The sequence below is a fragment of the Neolamprologus multifasciatus genome, chromosome 4 (genome assembly GCF_963576455.1).
Source record: "Neolamprologus multifasciatus chromosome 4, fNeoMul1.2, whole genome shotgun sequence".
Lineage (NCBI taxonomy): Eukaryota > Metazoa > Chordata > Actinopteri > Cichliformes > Cichlidae > Neolamprologus > Neolamprologus multifasciatus.
The window spans coordinates 14,461,644-14,477,997 of NC_140442.1; the positions used below are offsets into that span (position 1 = coordinate 14,461,644).

General features: G+C 39.7%; 1 protein-coding gene across 2 annotated transcripts in view; it reads right to left on the reverse strand.

Moving 5' to 3' along the window:
• The window catches only part of abca3b (ATP-binding cassette, sub-family A (ABC1), member 3b), a 30,634-nt gene that overhangs the window by 11,732 nt on the left and 2,548 nt on the right, over window positions 1-16,354 (reverse strand). For both annotated transcript variants that reach the window (XM_085155684.1, XM_085155685.1), the window contains exons 3-17: window positions 15,355-15,598; window positions 11,116-11,243; window positions 9,018-9,183; window positions 7,993-8,252; window positions 7,789-7,905; window positions 6,538-6,658; window positions 4,679-4,852; window positions 4,378-4,559; window positions 3,041-3,187; window positions 2,722-2,851; window positions 2,457-2,611; window positions 1,911-2,066; window positions 1,569-1,779; window positions 1,216-1,366; window positions 514-612 (exon numbers count right to left, since the gene is read on the reverse strand). In XM_085155684.1, the coding sequence (XP_085011810.1) occupies window positions 514-612; window positions 1,216-1,366; window positions 1,569-1,779; window positions 1,911-2,066; window positions 2,457-2,611; window positions 2,722-2,851; window positions 3,041-3,187; window positions 4,378-4,559; window positions 4,679-4,852; window positions 6,538-6,658; window positions 7,789-7,905; window positions 7,993-8,252; window positions 9,018-9,183; window positions 11,116-11,243; window positions 15,355-15,598 (2,441 nt within the window). The remainder of the gene's footprint in view (window positions 1-513; window positions 613-1,215; window positions 1,367-1,568; window positions 1,780-1,910; window positions 2,067-2,456; window positions 2,612-2,721; window positions 2,852-3,040; window positions 3,188-4,377; window positions 4,560-4,678; window positions 4,853-6,537; window positions 6,659-7,788; window positions 7,906-7,992; window positions 8,253-9,017; window positions 9,184-11,115; window positions 11,244-15,354; window positions 15,599-16,354) is intronic.

A 16,354-nucleotide genomic window follows, 5' to 3' on the forward strand; every position in this document is an offset into this window, starting at 1 on the left:
TATATAGAGAAATATCATTGTCACGCTTCGATCCATAGTGTCCTTTAACCCATTTTTGCAACAGCATACTCTGTTTTAGATTACATTGGAAGCTGATGACAGGGAAGGAGTCGTGTGTTGTGGAAGGAGGTTCTGATAGCATTCATTTTTTCTGTGCAGGCTCAACTCCTACTGTTGAAAAAAACCACTTCCTTCTCCAAAATTCACTGAATCTTCACAGACTTTAGAGCAAACATTTGATAGCAAACATAATGTCCCCCATGTGATCCTAGTCAGTTGAACTTAATTAAACCTACTACTTAAGTATGCTCTGAACCAGTTTTATCCCCATCTTCACTAAAATTCTCCCCAGAAAATATTTTATTGCCTTTGTGAGCCTTCATTAAAGTCATTTTAAAGCTTTTAATTTTACAAAAATGTATTTTTACAGAACAGAGACTAATTTTCTGTGATACCTGAGAGAAAAAGGACTTTAAGGGAGAGAAAAACTGTCACTTGTCCTATATTTCCTACCTGAGGAAAACCTCTTCCATAGTAGTTACTGAAGCGCCATAGCTGGCGATGCCCAGCTCCTCTCTGTTCATCTCCAGTTCAGCAAACAGCAATTCAAACCTGATAGAAAGCAACAAAGAGTTTGATTAAAAAATTTTAAAAACAAAACAAAACACAGAGCCAAAATTGCTGCTACCTTTATTTAATATAATCATGTCACCAGTAGTCAAGTGAAAATGAGTTACATTTTTAATGAAAAGCTGGCTTGAGTTATTAAATACATTCATTGATTCAATTTGTGGTATTGTATAATCTGTTGACCCATTTCTAACAGTTCAAAGTAATATTTTTTTGCTTTTCCCTCACTCCATTTTTTTCTTTGTTCTTTTCCTTCCCCATACATATATAATCGTCTGCAATAAAAAGACACGTGACAGCAGAACAATTTCCTAAATAACTACATTTCATTGCGCATAATGTGTTAAAATAGTACAGTTTATTACATCTTTTATTATATGACTGTTTTATTATTCAGTTGCTGTTTTTCTTTGTATACTTGAATGAAATAACTCCAATGTCCCTGTATGTCTAACCCCGAGTCTTTCAGTTTTTTCAATCTAATACTAGTTGTTCATTTCACCCGGTGTGACTTCTAGACTGTTGTCTTTCTTACAAAGAGGTCAGTCCACACGCAGGGTTTTTGTGCGTATGATCAATGCTCACCTGCTGGTGCTTTCTTTCGGAAGAATATAAGAGAGCTCAGCTCCAGCGCTGCTCTCCAGAGTGGCATTGGGAACATACATGTGAACAAGGCGGGTGATCTCGGACACGTTACAAAGAGCATCCTTGACGATCACCATGTGGTATCCGGCACCTGGTTAAAAATATTACATAAGACATTTACAGAATCAGTCCCAAGAATAGTTAAACTGCATGTGAGCTGGTCCACGTGCAGTATTTCTGTTGAAACAAAAGAGCTAAATTTCAATGCATGCTTTTGTAATACCACCGCTAGTCTAGGAAAGAAAAACTGCCTTTCAAGAATCCATCTGAGAGTACAGTATGCTTTCACTAACCATATTTATTCTTGAGAAAGAGTGGTGAGCCACAGCACTGCAGCTCTCCTCCTGCCATGATGGCAATTCGATCACCGAGCAGGTCAGCTTCGTCCATAAAGTGTGTGGTGAGCAGGATGGTGCGGCCGCGTTTCTCCCCTTGCAGAAGGTCCCAGGTGGCACGTCGTGCTGATGGATCCATACCTGATGTGGGCTCATCTAACATGACAACCTGCAGATGGGCAGAAAGGAAAAGATGGGGAGAATAAACCAGAAGGTTTGCAGTAGTCTGCGCATACTTACACATTTTACTCAAATGACTGTAAATAATGTTCTTTGGTTGTTGTTTTTTTAATTCCAGACCTTGGAGTCTCCAATGAGAGCAATCCCAATAGAAAGTTTTCTCTTCATGCCACCAGAGAGGGTCTTGGAACGAGCATGCCGCTTATCCTCGAGGTTTAAGATACGGATTATCCGGTCCACCTCATCTGGAATCTTGTCTTTGGAGTAGCCTTTCAGCTGAATATAAAGTAGACAACACAAATGGATCAGATTGTCATCTGTTTTTTCAGCAGCTAATTTACGTTAATACAAACTGAGAGGCTGGGAGACAGCAGGAAAGTGCAGAAAAGGGAGAAGTTCACTTGCTACTCAACTCATACAAAGTTTTTGTGTGAGGAAAAAGACAAAAACATGGTTTAAAAAAGGTAATAAAAGTACAATAAAAACATGCTTTGTGCTGCTTTTAATGTTTTTAATAATCAAAACCAATTAAATTCACTTTAATGGAATCAGTGTGAACACCTCGTACTATAATGTGTATAACAGCAAGTGGAAACATTAAGCTATAGTGGATGTGTAGTACATAGAGATGTATTTTTACATAAGAGTGCATAAGCGTGTATATACCTGTGCATAGAACAGCAGGTGCTCTTGTACTGTAAGGTTATCAAACAATACATCATGCTGGGGACAAAGTCCCAGGCTGCGTCGGATCAGAGCCATGTCCTGACAGATGTCGTAACCACTGATATAAGCCCTGCCGCTGGTGGGAGGAAACAGGCCTGAAACATGAAGGAAGGTAGTTAAATTTTTCATTTAGGGGGCATGTTTAATGTGTGTGTGTGTGTGTGTGTATTTATTGCTTGTTTACATGTGCATTTAGGCATCTAACCTGTTAGCATAGACAATGTTGTGGTCTTCCCAGCACCATTGTGTCCTAGCAGCACTGTGATCTGTCCTTCGAACATGTTCACTGTTAGGTCTCGTACGGCCTGACGTGTCTTGTTGCCCACTTTGAATTCCTGTCAAAACGCGTGACATGAGCAGAAATGGAATGCATGAAGCGTAACCTTTTTGTCCATTTACCTTTTAGTAGTAACACCGAGTACTACAGTGGAGTTATTAGTGGCCTTTCTTTTCCACTGGGGCATCTGCAGCGTACGCTAAAGTGGTCATGATTACTCTCTGGATCATAGTGTTTTGCTACTCACCTTAGCAAGGTGTTTAATCTTTATCCCAGACACGAGTCCAGCAGGTTCTTCTTCTATAAACTCTCCTTTCATGGCCTTTTCAGCATCCTCTTCTTCTTCCTTCTCATTTACCAAAGCCATGCGAGGGGTGCTGCACCAGTATGAAGGCTGCAGAGGAAGAAAGTCAGGGAAGGCAAGGGGAGTGAACCAGCATTTCTTTCAAAACTTTTACCCCAAATTTTTACTATTCATTTCCAGTATATCTAACGGTATCATTTTACTAGGGGAACATCAAATATAGCATCCTATATTAACCACACGGTGTGTGTGTAATATAGCACCGTATATTACACACACAGTGATAAGTCAGTGTGTTCTGACTTATCACTGAATCAGGTAATCATCCACTGACATAAGGAAGGAAGAGGAACACAATCATTCACTTAATCACAAGAAAGAGAGATCGAGCCAACATTATTATTGTTCATGTACACTCTGCATGAAGAGATTGTTTCCCAGCCAAACCACCTCCTGATTCACTTCCTAAAGACCGGAGTCAAACCTCCCCTTTCTACGGAGCAGAAACACCATCTGACACCCACCCACACAATGGACATGGAGGAAAGTGCGTCAACATCTAATCCACACCCTTCTGGCAGTCTCTTAAATTCCTGACAACTGGGAAAAAGGTTAGCAGGAGTTTATTTTTGTGTAGGCGCGCATGTCTATAAAGGCACGCCATTTCGTGATCGCTCATAGTTGTTATATAGATAAACCTTATTTTTTTTGGCTCTAGATACTCAGACATTTCCTGTTATTCTAACTAGCTGAACCCAAGGCTTCCTCTGGTCGATATGTTGAGACCTCTAGTTTGGAAACTCTTCTGCCCCCGTATGTGACAATCACTTTCACTGAGAGCAGCTTCATTTTATCAGAGAAAACTGTCTTGGATATAACAGATCTCAACAATGGCCACTGACACTCCCTAGTGCTGCCTAACGCCACCCACCTGCAGACTTTGGTAGCATGAAAATACCTGTTTAACTTGGCAGAGCTCACAGGAAGAAAAGTACTAAGGTGAATGTGTTAATGAGCACAGCGTGAAATGTAATAAATGAGACAAATTACGCTGAACTTGCAAAAACAAAATGATCGGCATCGTGTTTGCATTGGACTACATTTGTTGCAGTGTTTCTCTCAAGTTTGAAATACTACTTGGTATTAATGCTGCCAATAAAGGCATAGAAGGGACAGAAAAGTTTCATAATTTTGGCTCGCAAATAGCCATTCATACTTATATCCCCTCATCTATTCATCGTTTACTGTCACATCATCAGTAACGCCTTTTTAAAACATACCAGTAAAAAGAAGTACGATGGTAAAGGCACGCCATACTCCCCAGGAAACACCGCCTCCATGTACCAGGCTACCATCCCGTACAGCACAGCATCGAAAAGCAGCAAGCACAGAACCTGGGCCATGGAGAAATCATCGTCCACCGTAACAGCGTCAAACAGGTTTGACCACTGGATTCCTGTACCTGAGGAGCAAGGCACGGACAAAATTAACCTATATTAATATTAAAATTCCATGTTTTCAAAGCTGTGCACAAATAATCGCAAATTTTGGGAATGCCACATTGCCGCATCAAAGTCTCACCTTTGCCTTCAAACATTCCTATAAGCTGTGCGCCCATGGCCATGGCCACATTGGAGATAAGGCAAGCTGACACTTTCTGGGAATGGCTCAGTAAGTCGTAGCGCGGCCACAGGAACAAATAAGGCAGATAGCTGAGAAAATAGATGAAGCCCCCCGCTGCTGCCGCCACATTGGCTAAGAACACACAGAAGAGGAAGAAACAGACTCAACAGTCATCTTTAAAAAAAAATTATATATAAGGCTTTGACAACTAAAAAACAGTCAGCTATACAGTCCACTCATGAGTTACCCAAGAGGTACACTGCAAAATGCTACCTGATAAACTCAAACAGACACACATACACAAGAGCTGACGGAGAAAATAACTGAGAGAGGAACTACGTTTGCTGAGAAAAACATTTCTCTGATAGGCAGACGAGCCTGAGTGCAGCTAGAAGAAAGCATTAAGGAGGACAAAAGAGAGATGAGCAAAATGGGGAAGAAAGCAGAGTAATGCGCTTCCATTTGTAGGCAGCCTGACAGACCTCTTCAAAAACCACTTGTTACAGACAATGTGACATTTTGAGCCTGCTTGGAACATGCATTTACAAAGTACCATCATCTATTCTTAAAAACCACATCAGTGGGTATGTGCACACGGCTGCACGTACAAAGACAGCGAAGGGGAGAAAAACAGACCATCTTGGGGGGTTTTTTTGTTGTTTTTTTTTTTAAATGGCCGTGTAGGTCACTCAAGAATCCTTTTTTTTTCTTGCCAATTTTCTGCAAAAGCCTCGTCTCCCCCTTCTTCCTCTACCGCCTCCAAGTCAACACTTAGAACCAAAACCCTTGAACTCAGCTGGGGTTCTATATAATGATTTCATTGTCCAGGGTCAGAAGGAAAACAACATGACAGAGTTATTTTTATTTCGGGTTTTTTTTAGTTCAATGAGATTAGTTTTAATGATTTTAATAAGGTTGTCAAATGTTACAATTAGAGCATTGTTCAGAGAGTAAAGGCAGGGCACCTTTTCATGTTCAAGCACCAAATGAAAACTGTCAGGGCAGGTGACTAAGCACATCATATTCATTACTCAGAGCAGAACACGCAGTACATCTGAATGTGAGAGAAAGTCAAAACATCAGTGTAAACAACTAAATGGAGGTTTTTAAGGTGTTTCCTTCAATTAAAAGCTTAGGCATTACCGTCATAGAGTTCATGTTTCTTATGAGAGCAAGTGGAAATTTAAAAAAAATCGAAGTAAAAACAAGCAAATAAGTGCTCTTTGAAAATACTGCAAGACACTGAAGCAGAGAAGCATTTGGAGCTCAAGCTACTTCACTGTAGAAAGCTGAAAGAGGAGGCTGCTAGTCTGAATGAGGAGCTTTGAATGAGGAAGAGAGCAAAGGAAAGGGATCATGGGAAAGGAGAGATTTAAATAGTTTCCTTTATTGGGGAGGTTGTCCAGGCCAAGCAGGCGAGCTTGAATTTCACTCGACTGAAGATGGAAAGAACTGAAAGTGACTTGCTCTTTTTTAAAAGGGAACACAACACTTCTGATCACCAAGAAACGGCAAAAACAAACTAAAAATCATTAAATATTAAGTGCTATACTCAACTGCTAAAGAAATCCCATTATTCTGTGCAAATCAACAAATAAAACATAGCTTTCTTTTTTACTGCTGTGTGCATTCTGCAGACAAAGTTAAAGGAACAAAGCAGAAACTTTGGTCTCAGAGACACGCCGTGCATTTCAGGAAATTAAGTGAAAAGTATTTTCTCGCACATACATTACAAAGCACGACAGCAGCAGTCAAAAAGAGACATTATTATTATTATCTTATCATTTAGAAATGAGTGGAGTGACAGAAACACACACCTCGTGAGAAGAAGGCACTGATCATGAAGCTGAAATTGATAGTGGCCACGGTGAAGACGAGCAGGAAGACAAAGACCAGCGTGGGGTCACTGCTGGTCAGCACCGCTCCGTTGGGGCTCACCTAAAATACGAGATTGGGTCTGAGTAATCACAACATTTATACTCTTTAAACCGAGGGTGTCAAACATAGGCCAGCCAAAGGGTCCCATCCAGCCTAATAGCTGCTTCACAGCTTTTTGGGCTGGAGGGCATCATTTATGGGCTTTTTACTGTATTTTCTACCAGGAAGCAATGTGTTCTGTGTAAGCATAGATCAGTGGTGTCACTTTTACAGCCTTTTGCAGCCTTTCAACATATAAATGTTTTCATAGGTTATTCTGTATTGGCTTTAGTGGAAAAGCCCACTTGAGATTTAATTGGGATATATGAGCCTGTTAACTAAAATGAGTTTGATCCCCTTTAAAGAATCAGCTCAGTGCGTGAAAATGTGGGCTCTCTTTTCATTTTTGTGAATTGTTTGCCATTTCTCTTTACATCAGACACCGATTGTTTTTGTTTTATGACCTGTCATTGCTTATGATGGGGCACTTACTGCCATGACATCACAGCATATTGCGTGAGTTTCAGCTAAAGGCCTTTACATAAGTGTACTTTCACGGGCAAATTTGCAGCATTTTATTTTTTCTGATCAAGTTTGGTTTTTACGCTTTTTTCCATGGAAATAAAGAGATCTGACCAATCAGACCACTGTATATGGGAACAAGTGTGCTCATAGCTCAAAATGCAAAGCAGTACTCAATATACAAATAGTAAAATAATGCTATTTTACCTCAGATACCCAGATGCTCCTCCAGGTCAGACATTATTTTTCTAATTTCTCAGATGTGGTTACAACTCTGCCAACAAGACCTCAAACTGCCCCACTGACATGCTGAAATATGCATGAAAGTGGCTGTGATACAACTCCTGGATCAAACCATGAAATTCTCCCTGCTCCTGGCATCTCTTGAGAACTGGATGAAATCAGAATCTCCATTTCTTCCATTTATTTATTTTTTTGTTTAGAAACATCAGGACAAGCTCACTTTCGGCGTTTATATACGTTACACTGAAAAATTCTGAATTTCATGTCATTTTTTGACAACCCTCTTACCTTTAGTCTGGTACGTGTACCATGGTTTCTTTTGCTATGCTAAAGGCATCACAGGCAGGAATGTGCAGTAAGCAAAGAGTTTTTTAACACTGGCTCACCTGGATACAGAGGAGCAGAGTAACAAAAAACACTGAAATGGAGAGGAAGAGTAAAAACATGAGGAACCAAGCACTCCAATGGAGCCAGTTGCTGAGACCCATCATCCTCATGTACTCCTAGAATGCACAAAAAAAAAGCACAGGTTAAAAGAGTCTGGCAATTTTATTACTCCTCCAGCTCATACAGAGGCTCGCAAAACATACCTTGAGCTTCCTTTCTTTTTCCTGCACCACAGCTCGTACTATGTTGAGGGAGGTGTAGGTGAAGCTTAGCACCAGTAGTAAGGGCAGCTGGTTCTGAATAGCCAGGATGAAGACATCATATTTAAAAGCAGGGTAGGGGAACCGTGACATGACCACTCTGATAGGACGCAGCAGGTGCGAGGCAGCGGTTCTGTTGTAAGAGTGCATAATGGCTCGGTCCACTGCATGCTGCACTGCCAGAAAGCCTTCTCTGTAATAACCTTAAAATAAGAAAATAAGCAGCAGCACTTAATAGAATATATTAACACCACCATTACACCATCAGTAATCAGCGTCTATGAAATGACTCAGTGGGCTTTTAAGCCCACTTAAAATGTGACCTGCTCCACAAGGTCAAAGCTTTCCAACCTCCTTCTAGAAGCTGACATGAGAATGGACAAGCAGCCTTGAGTAACAAACTTGAAGCTGCAATCACAAGTTATTATACACGTGGAGGCTGGAAATCCATATTCGTGTGACTCTAAATTATAAAAGCATGTCACTTTTATTATGCTGTCAGAAGGACTTTGGAGTATACCTCCTCTTTCTATTTTAGCTGCAAACAATTTTTAAGGACAAAAACATTTTAAGGAGAAATAAAAGGGCCGGGGCTGCTGGGACACACTGGAAATGCATCCTCCATTGTTACTGTGTCATTTAAACCAGCTGACGGGCAAATGTGAAAATGAGATTAACAGCAACTCATGCCTCCTGAAGGGTTCTTAACGCCTTGAAAATGCCCCATAAGTGATTGGTGGGCACACTGTACCCTGCCAAAAACTAGATAACGCCGATTATGCTGAGCATGTGCAGGGGTATGGTTGCCATGGAAATGTAGCCTGATCAGGCAGGGCTGTCTCTCCATTCAAAGTTGAAGAATTAAGAGCTTTTTATCAGGCATAATCTCTAAGTAGAAAAATACATACCTAATATTTTAGGTGTCATTTAAAAATAACATTGCATTTTAAAACAATAGGAATTCTTACCAGGTGTTCCCCCTTCCTTGTTGTGCATCTCTCTTGGTCCTGGCAGTTGAAAAAGGGGAAATAGACTGTGTGTGTGCCAGTCTAAGTCATTGTTGGGGTTCAGCTCAGACTTTTCCGAGATCGGGGCGTTGCGTGGCGAAAAAGTAAAGCGCAAGTGGTAGCTCACCTGCATGTCAGAGCGCAAAAAGAGAACAGACGTTAATGAAGAGTAGAGTGATACGCTAAGCAATACACTCAAGTCGTGCAGTGAATTTAACAACTGTAGTACCTCCAGTGGTTTTGTCCTCAACAATTTTTCCATTTTCAAGTAATATATAGAGATTGAGACATTTCTGTCTGTACTGGTTATTTAATGTCCTTCTGAAAACGACTTGTAGTGGCTTAGCAAACGTCTGACTTTTCACATTCAAAATAATAAGTCCACAGAGCAGCGTTGTTGCTGAGATAAAGTGCTATTAATTTGAAGTAATAAACACATACAGTATCCATGATTTCAAACTAAACTTGAACAGGGATTACAAAGATTAACTAAGGATTGTCTGAAATCAAAAGCAGCGTCAGTAGAGGCCTATATCTGAGGAGGAGATCTGTGAGGTCGAACATTGTGTATTCCTGTTTCAGCCACCCCACTCCAGGTAGCATCACCTGCCTTTATGTCCTCTCGACACCAATTTCAACCACTAGATGGGGCAGACTCAAACTAAGTAATATTAGACACTGATCTATGTTAAACATAATCATCTTTGGCTCCTACACTGTCATATTTCAGGCATGCTTCCAAAATAAAATGACTGGGTGTGCATCTGAAGTTAGTGAGGATGATCTCTGCCTATAAAAAAACCCAGGCTTTCAAACCATATTTTTATTGATATACACTGAGGGGTCAAAACTATCCTAATTTAGCAGTGCTTTGTTTTCAAAATAAAGTGCATATAGAGCGTTTGTACATTAAAGAAAGATAAAAACTAAGGTGAAGCTATGACAGATGTGTGTTTACAGTGCAGTGTGCCTGTTCGCCTGTCCCCAAGTTACCATTCACCCATCTGTCCATGTGTTAGGCTACATCACCATGATAAGGTATTTTTTGAAACAGAAATTTTTCTAAGTTCCTCCATCGACAACGCAAAAAAAAAAGAAAGAACTATCTCACGCGATTCTCAAAAGTGGCAATATAACCGTAACCATTAGAAAATGTTGGCCAATCAGAAGCACAGAAACAATGACATGGCACAGTCTGACATGAGAAAAAGATATAAAAACATACACGTTTAATGTTGCAAGTCAAAGTCTCAGTTTTTCTTCTCCGCACATGAATACAGAAACACAGCTTTTGAAAATGTTTACCCTGGCTTAACTTTTTCAAAAGCTCCATTTTCAGTGATCTGAAACGTCGTTTATGTCGTTATTACTCACAGACGATGCTTACCAAAATACCTGTGAACATGTGGATGTAGCTGTAGTTTCTTGCAAAGAAATTAAAGATTAGGTGACATCTACGAGTGCCTTCCTTTAGCCTAACAGTTCACTGCTTTGATTGTGAATCCCATTATACAAAGAAAGAGAAAACCGTATTGTATTGTATTGTATTGTATTGTATTTTTTTAAGGTTTAATCTGGCAAGCTGTACTGAACTGATGTGACTGACACACAGGGAGACAGGCACAGAGGAAGCGTAATCCGGTACAACTGAAGAGACATTTTGTTCTTAAATGATTCACCCTAAAATGTAGGAGTACGTCTCTTGAAGGCTTTACAGTGAGCGATGTGAAGCTTTCAAGCCTTTTAAGCCTGTCAGGCTTTTTCATCAGAGTCAGCTGAAGCTTTTCCTACAGTGCATCAGACTGCATGAACCTCTGAATGCATCTTTCCACCATCAGGTTTTTCCTGCTGCACAGGAGCATGACTTTCATGTCAACCTTCACTATAAAATCTAAAGGTTGTTTGGTCAGACTTTTCAACTACCACCTCTCAACAGGTAAGGCAAATGAATGAATTTCAGGAAGAAGAGAAATGTGCCTTAACAGGTACTGCAGATAAAACTCTGTAAAAACAAAGTAATCTTCTGGAATTGTCTGTCAGTGTGTACGCTGCATTTTACCTGTTGGGGCAGGGGCTCATCATCATGCGTGAAGTGATGCTCAAAAACTACAGCAGCCAGCACATTTCTTGATTGAGGGTCATTCCTTACAAAGTTCTCAAACTGCTCCTCTGTCTCAAAACCACGCACTGGAACAGGGACAAATACACACACACAGACGAAGAACATTAGATTAATTGTGTTTTGGTATTCATCTCATGCACACAGGTGTTTTCACGCCTGTCTCGCTCCTTGACCTTGCGGCTTGCCTTTCTCACCGACAGGCATGAAATTGCTCACGATGCAGACAGCATACCAAATTCTGTCACAAATATTATTAATAGAACCGATCAGTCCCCCAGAAGACAAACGTGCACTGGAATATGCTTCTTTTTTTGGGGGGGACACAGATGACAGATCACTTTAAAGAAATTGGAACAACATGTGGGGGTCAAAACACAAAAAAAGATGTCACAGCACCATAAATAAGACTAAACCACCTTTTCTTATGTAGTTTCACTGTTGATTAAATCTGTTTTATTGCTGAACTCTTTATTGCACTTATCAAGCAAGCATGAAGGTATTCTGCGCCTGGCAAAGAGCGTCGGGATTACACACAGGTCTCGGGGTTAAATCTGGTTCATGATCATAAAATAAACACTTGCACAGAGATAAAGAGGAAGGGCAATCAGCCAAAAGACACAGTTCACATATTCACCTGACATCCTTCACACTCCTCAAATGGTTACCACTAGTATAACTCAATAATTCCCATCTAGCAGCATTAGAAATGGATACATGGAAAGATTTTGGATTAGCTCAGTTGTTATAGTGAAAAATCTGATTATTCGAAGCAAGTAGAGACAGTTTAAAGAGTAAGCGTTAGTTCAGGTTTAGATGTAGTATTTTTTAAAATGAATCAATAATTAGCCATGTAATAGGCATACTTGTTGGCTAACTTACACTAAGCAGTAAAAACAAGTAGCTAAAGGTAATGGTTAGAGTTTGGAACAGTTAGCTGGTTAGTGCAAAGTAAGAGATAACAGCTGCTAGCGGTTATCTCTTAGGACAGCAGGTTTGTCAATTACCACTTGAAGTGAGAGTGCGAGCCATGACAGTGCAGCTGTGCTGATAGTTTACCACTTAACGGTCTTTGACAAAATTGTAAGGTTTAGGAATTTGGGTTAACTAGCCCTTCAAATCGTCAGGTTTATTCTGGATTTCAAGTTGAACTTGTTTACATACTTACATTTTTAAAAATATAAATTACGAATGGATATATATATATATATATATATATATACATACACACACATATAATTAAAACAATTATAATTACTTTGAGAGAACAATATATATAATTATCTCTTATTCTCTGCACCGCTTTTCACCCTCTGAAATGCTACTATCTAGTCTATCTAGTCTAGTCTTGCTGTGATTGGTTAGTTTGTACGATGAAAACCAGGAAATATAGTCAACAAATATCCAGCATAGGTCTTCTCTAAATAGGACTGCACCATATTATATGATCTGCAATAATACCAGCATTATTTTTTACGTGATTTAAATGTGTCATATTGAGGTTGCAATAGCAATAGCTATGTTTATGTTCCCTAGTTCACAATATTAAGACAAGATAACAAGAGCCATGTGTCACCCTATGTTGAAGACTTAGTACCTAGTGCTGTGCGATCCTGCAGTTTTTGGTATCAATTCAATAACAAGTAAATACAAGGCCAGTACTGCAAGTATTCGGATCAATCCATATACCTCTTCCTAAAAAGGAAGCTACTTCAACAACCTCCAACAGAAAACAGTATTTATCCAGCAAAATATGCAAGGAAACTGTTCCAGTTAAAGGTGGAAACAACAAATGTGTTTCACCACTTGGCAAAAAACACACCATCGAGTACAATGCTAGCAGCTGGTGGTGTACAACCCAAAAGTAACCAATGACTCAACCAACCATCACAAGTTTCAGTCCATATGTCAGGAAGAGCAAATGGTGGATTTAAATTAGTGATGCGATTACATGGTTGAAAACCAGGGCTTTAAGCAGCTGTTTACAAAGATAAAACATCCCGGGAACAGAATATTTTGCAGTTTTATTATGTGACAATATTGTGCATCTCCTCCAGAATTACAGGAGAACTCTTCCTAGGCTACTCTGTGCTTGCATTTGTCACTGGATATAATGCTGTGTGACTACTACACTATAATTCTGTGGCTGCTGCTGGCACCTTGTTTCAATAGATTCACACTACAAATTTGGCAGTCTGTCATCAATAATCACTGGAAAAGAAAGATGGAAAATTCCCTTTAATTACTTACAAAAGATGCTGCCTGCATCAATAAAATTTGTCTAAATCATCGAATTTGCAATAATATTGCACATTTTCTTGGAATATCCAGATATAATTTTGAGGCTATATCACCCACTGCTACTCCTAAGAGCAGTTCACTTTACCAGCATTAGAAAGACTTTCTGTAGCTTCTAGCAAACAGATTGTAACAATAGGATATTAACACGAACGAACACACGGGTATTTCCCTAATGACAGTAAGCCACCGCGTTTTCAGTTCCTCAGGTGCATAATATGATGTTTATGTGTCCATGGTGATGCTGAAATGTGAAAAGGCCAGATGTTCAGACTTAACTTGGCAGAAAGAACCATTTTCTTTCTTCTTTTTATAGGAGGGTCTGCTTGGAGCATGAGAACATGAGACTGAAGGTAAAAAAGTGTGTACGAGAGACAACCTCAGTAACCCTGAAAACAGATCACTGAGGACATAAAGATGTTGGAGTTGCATATTTTCAAAAAACAGTGATTTAACTGATAAAGTAAGATTAGGTTTTATTAATTGTTGTCTTGAGTAAAACTGTTCACTTATGTGTTTAAAGCTTTAAAAGAAGTAGATTATCTGCAAATTTTAAAAGGGGAAGCATTATTCTTAAATGATGACAGGAAGGAAAAATAGTTTTGTAACACACCATTTCACAATAGTTTGGAAAATAAACAATTTCATGAATGGAGTCACAAATAATTCCATTATTAATCTCTAATTATTAATTAATGTGTTATCTGTTTAAAAGAATCCCTCATTTTAGGCACAACATTGTAGAATTACAGCAGGAAAAACAAAATATCAGTGATTCAGCCTTGATCATCCCCTCTTCACCTTCCCCTCTGAGTGCTAAGAATGTTAAATTATTTATTAACAGCTGAGCTTAGATCTCAAATAGCTGTGTTCAGGGAAGCAGTTTCACAGATCTCTGGCTACCTGCGTATCTCTCCGCTCACCTCACACGGCAGCCATTTGCCCGTCGTGCCAATTGTCAGTCAAAATGAAAACAAAAATGCAAAAAGCCTGTTTGTACACCTGTCTGTCAGGCTACCTGCATGTTTATCTGAATGACTGGTCACGCAGCGCAGATGTGTGTTAGCGCCTGAGTTTTTAAAAAGACGTGTCCCCGGGAGAGCAACCATGTGAGCTACAGTGTGTGTGATTCCTTTTCATTTCCTTGTTTAACCTGTAAGCTGACACAGTTTCGTCGCGAGCAGGGTGTGGACCTTCTGAGGATTGTTTCTGGAGGAACAAGTATTCCCAGGTTTGTCCTGAACTACAAATGGTGTCAGGGCAAAAGGGTTTGTTTTACTGGCAATAAATGTTCCCGCAAACATTTGTTTTTTTTTACTTCATCTGACAATAAACTGTACTAAAACAAATACTAAAGGCAGAAACCTGTTAGTTCGGCTCACTGTAAAGACTGGAATTATGGGAAAGACGCATTTTAATGTTTATAAGTCGGCTTTAGTTGTGAGGTGAGGGTAGATTTGATGCTCTTTTCCTGTTTTTAGTTCTACGCAAAGCCAAACTAACATGCTGCATTCTGTAACCTTGTGTTTACCAGACAGACAGTGGAGTTGGTATTGATCTAATCTTCAGGAAGGGAGCAGGCACAAAAGCACGTTTCCCAAAATGTCAAACTATACCTTAATGAGACAAACAGGCTGATGGATGATCACATTCAGAAAGAGCTAAACACAAAGACGGACAAGTGAATACCTTCTGATTCAAATCTAGATGTATTTTTACAAAAAATGCCTTTGGTAATCTTTGATGCCAATCAAATCTTCACTGTTGACTGATCAACTGCAGATGGAATATATTTTCTGACCTACTTTTCACAGATCTACATTTGGATTAAAATTCCTTCTTAAACAAATCTTTACATGTTATACGACATTCGTTCCCCACCTGAGGATAGGAACAAGCTTCTTTGCACATCCTCTGCCACCTGACGCACCACGCTGGAGTTGCCGGGCACATATGTCAGCTGTAAGTTTTTCCAATCTCTTGGTAGTGTTTCTACTGAGTAGCTCTCATAGATTGTAGCATTTGGGTAATCCTTGAAAGACACCTTCTGGCGCAATACAATGAGGATGCAGGAGAAGAGCAGGGGAAGAAGGATCTCCACCAGAGTTACAAGGATTTGTCGTTTCTGGGGAGCAGAGTGAGGGAGAGTATTAACACTGGTATCAAGTGCATACAGAAACACAAAGTATTGATCATTTTTAATAAAGGCAACACCTCTTGGGAAATAAATAAACTCTCCCTTAGGTCATCCAAAATGGAAAAATACTGTGACATTAACATGTACAACCGCTGTGCAAAAACCTCTCTATGATAATGCAAGCTACTAATCATTTGAGTCAGAATGGGGTTTGGGGCATCAGTTTATTCCCATTACCCTGTTATGGAGTGAAATGAGACAATTTCACAGACACTTAAAATAAAGTGTAATTTACGTGATAGACTCCGCTTGCTGAATGATTGAAGTACAAAGTGCATTGGACAGTTTCAGGACATTAATCTCAATCTCAATATTACACCCTCCCCTTTCAGCAATATATCTAAATTGCTACTTAGGAGAATGAATGCAAGCACAGAGTAAAATATAGTCATTCAAAAATGAAATGTGAACCCTAGTGTCCCCTTACTGCTCCAATGGGTAGGAAGCAGCCAGATGCTGCTAATAAAATGCACTGGATTAACTGATCATCAGCAAGTATGATCACCTTTGTAACAACAGCAGTTTTGGCAGGTTGCTGGTGTGGAGCAGCAACCTGCCAAAACTGGTTGGCAGGTTGCTGCCAGCTAACAAAGAAAAAAGTTATATGTTGCAATGGCCCAGTCAAAGTCCAGACCTAAGCCTGACTGAAATGTTGTAGCAGGCTCTTTGAGAGATCTGTGCATA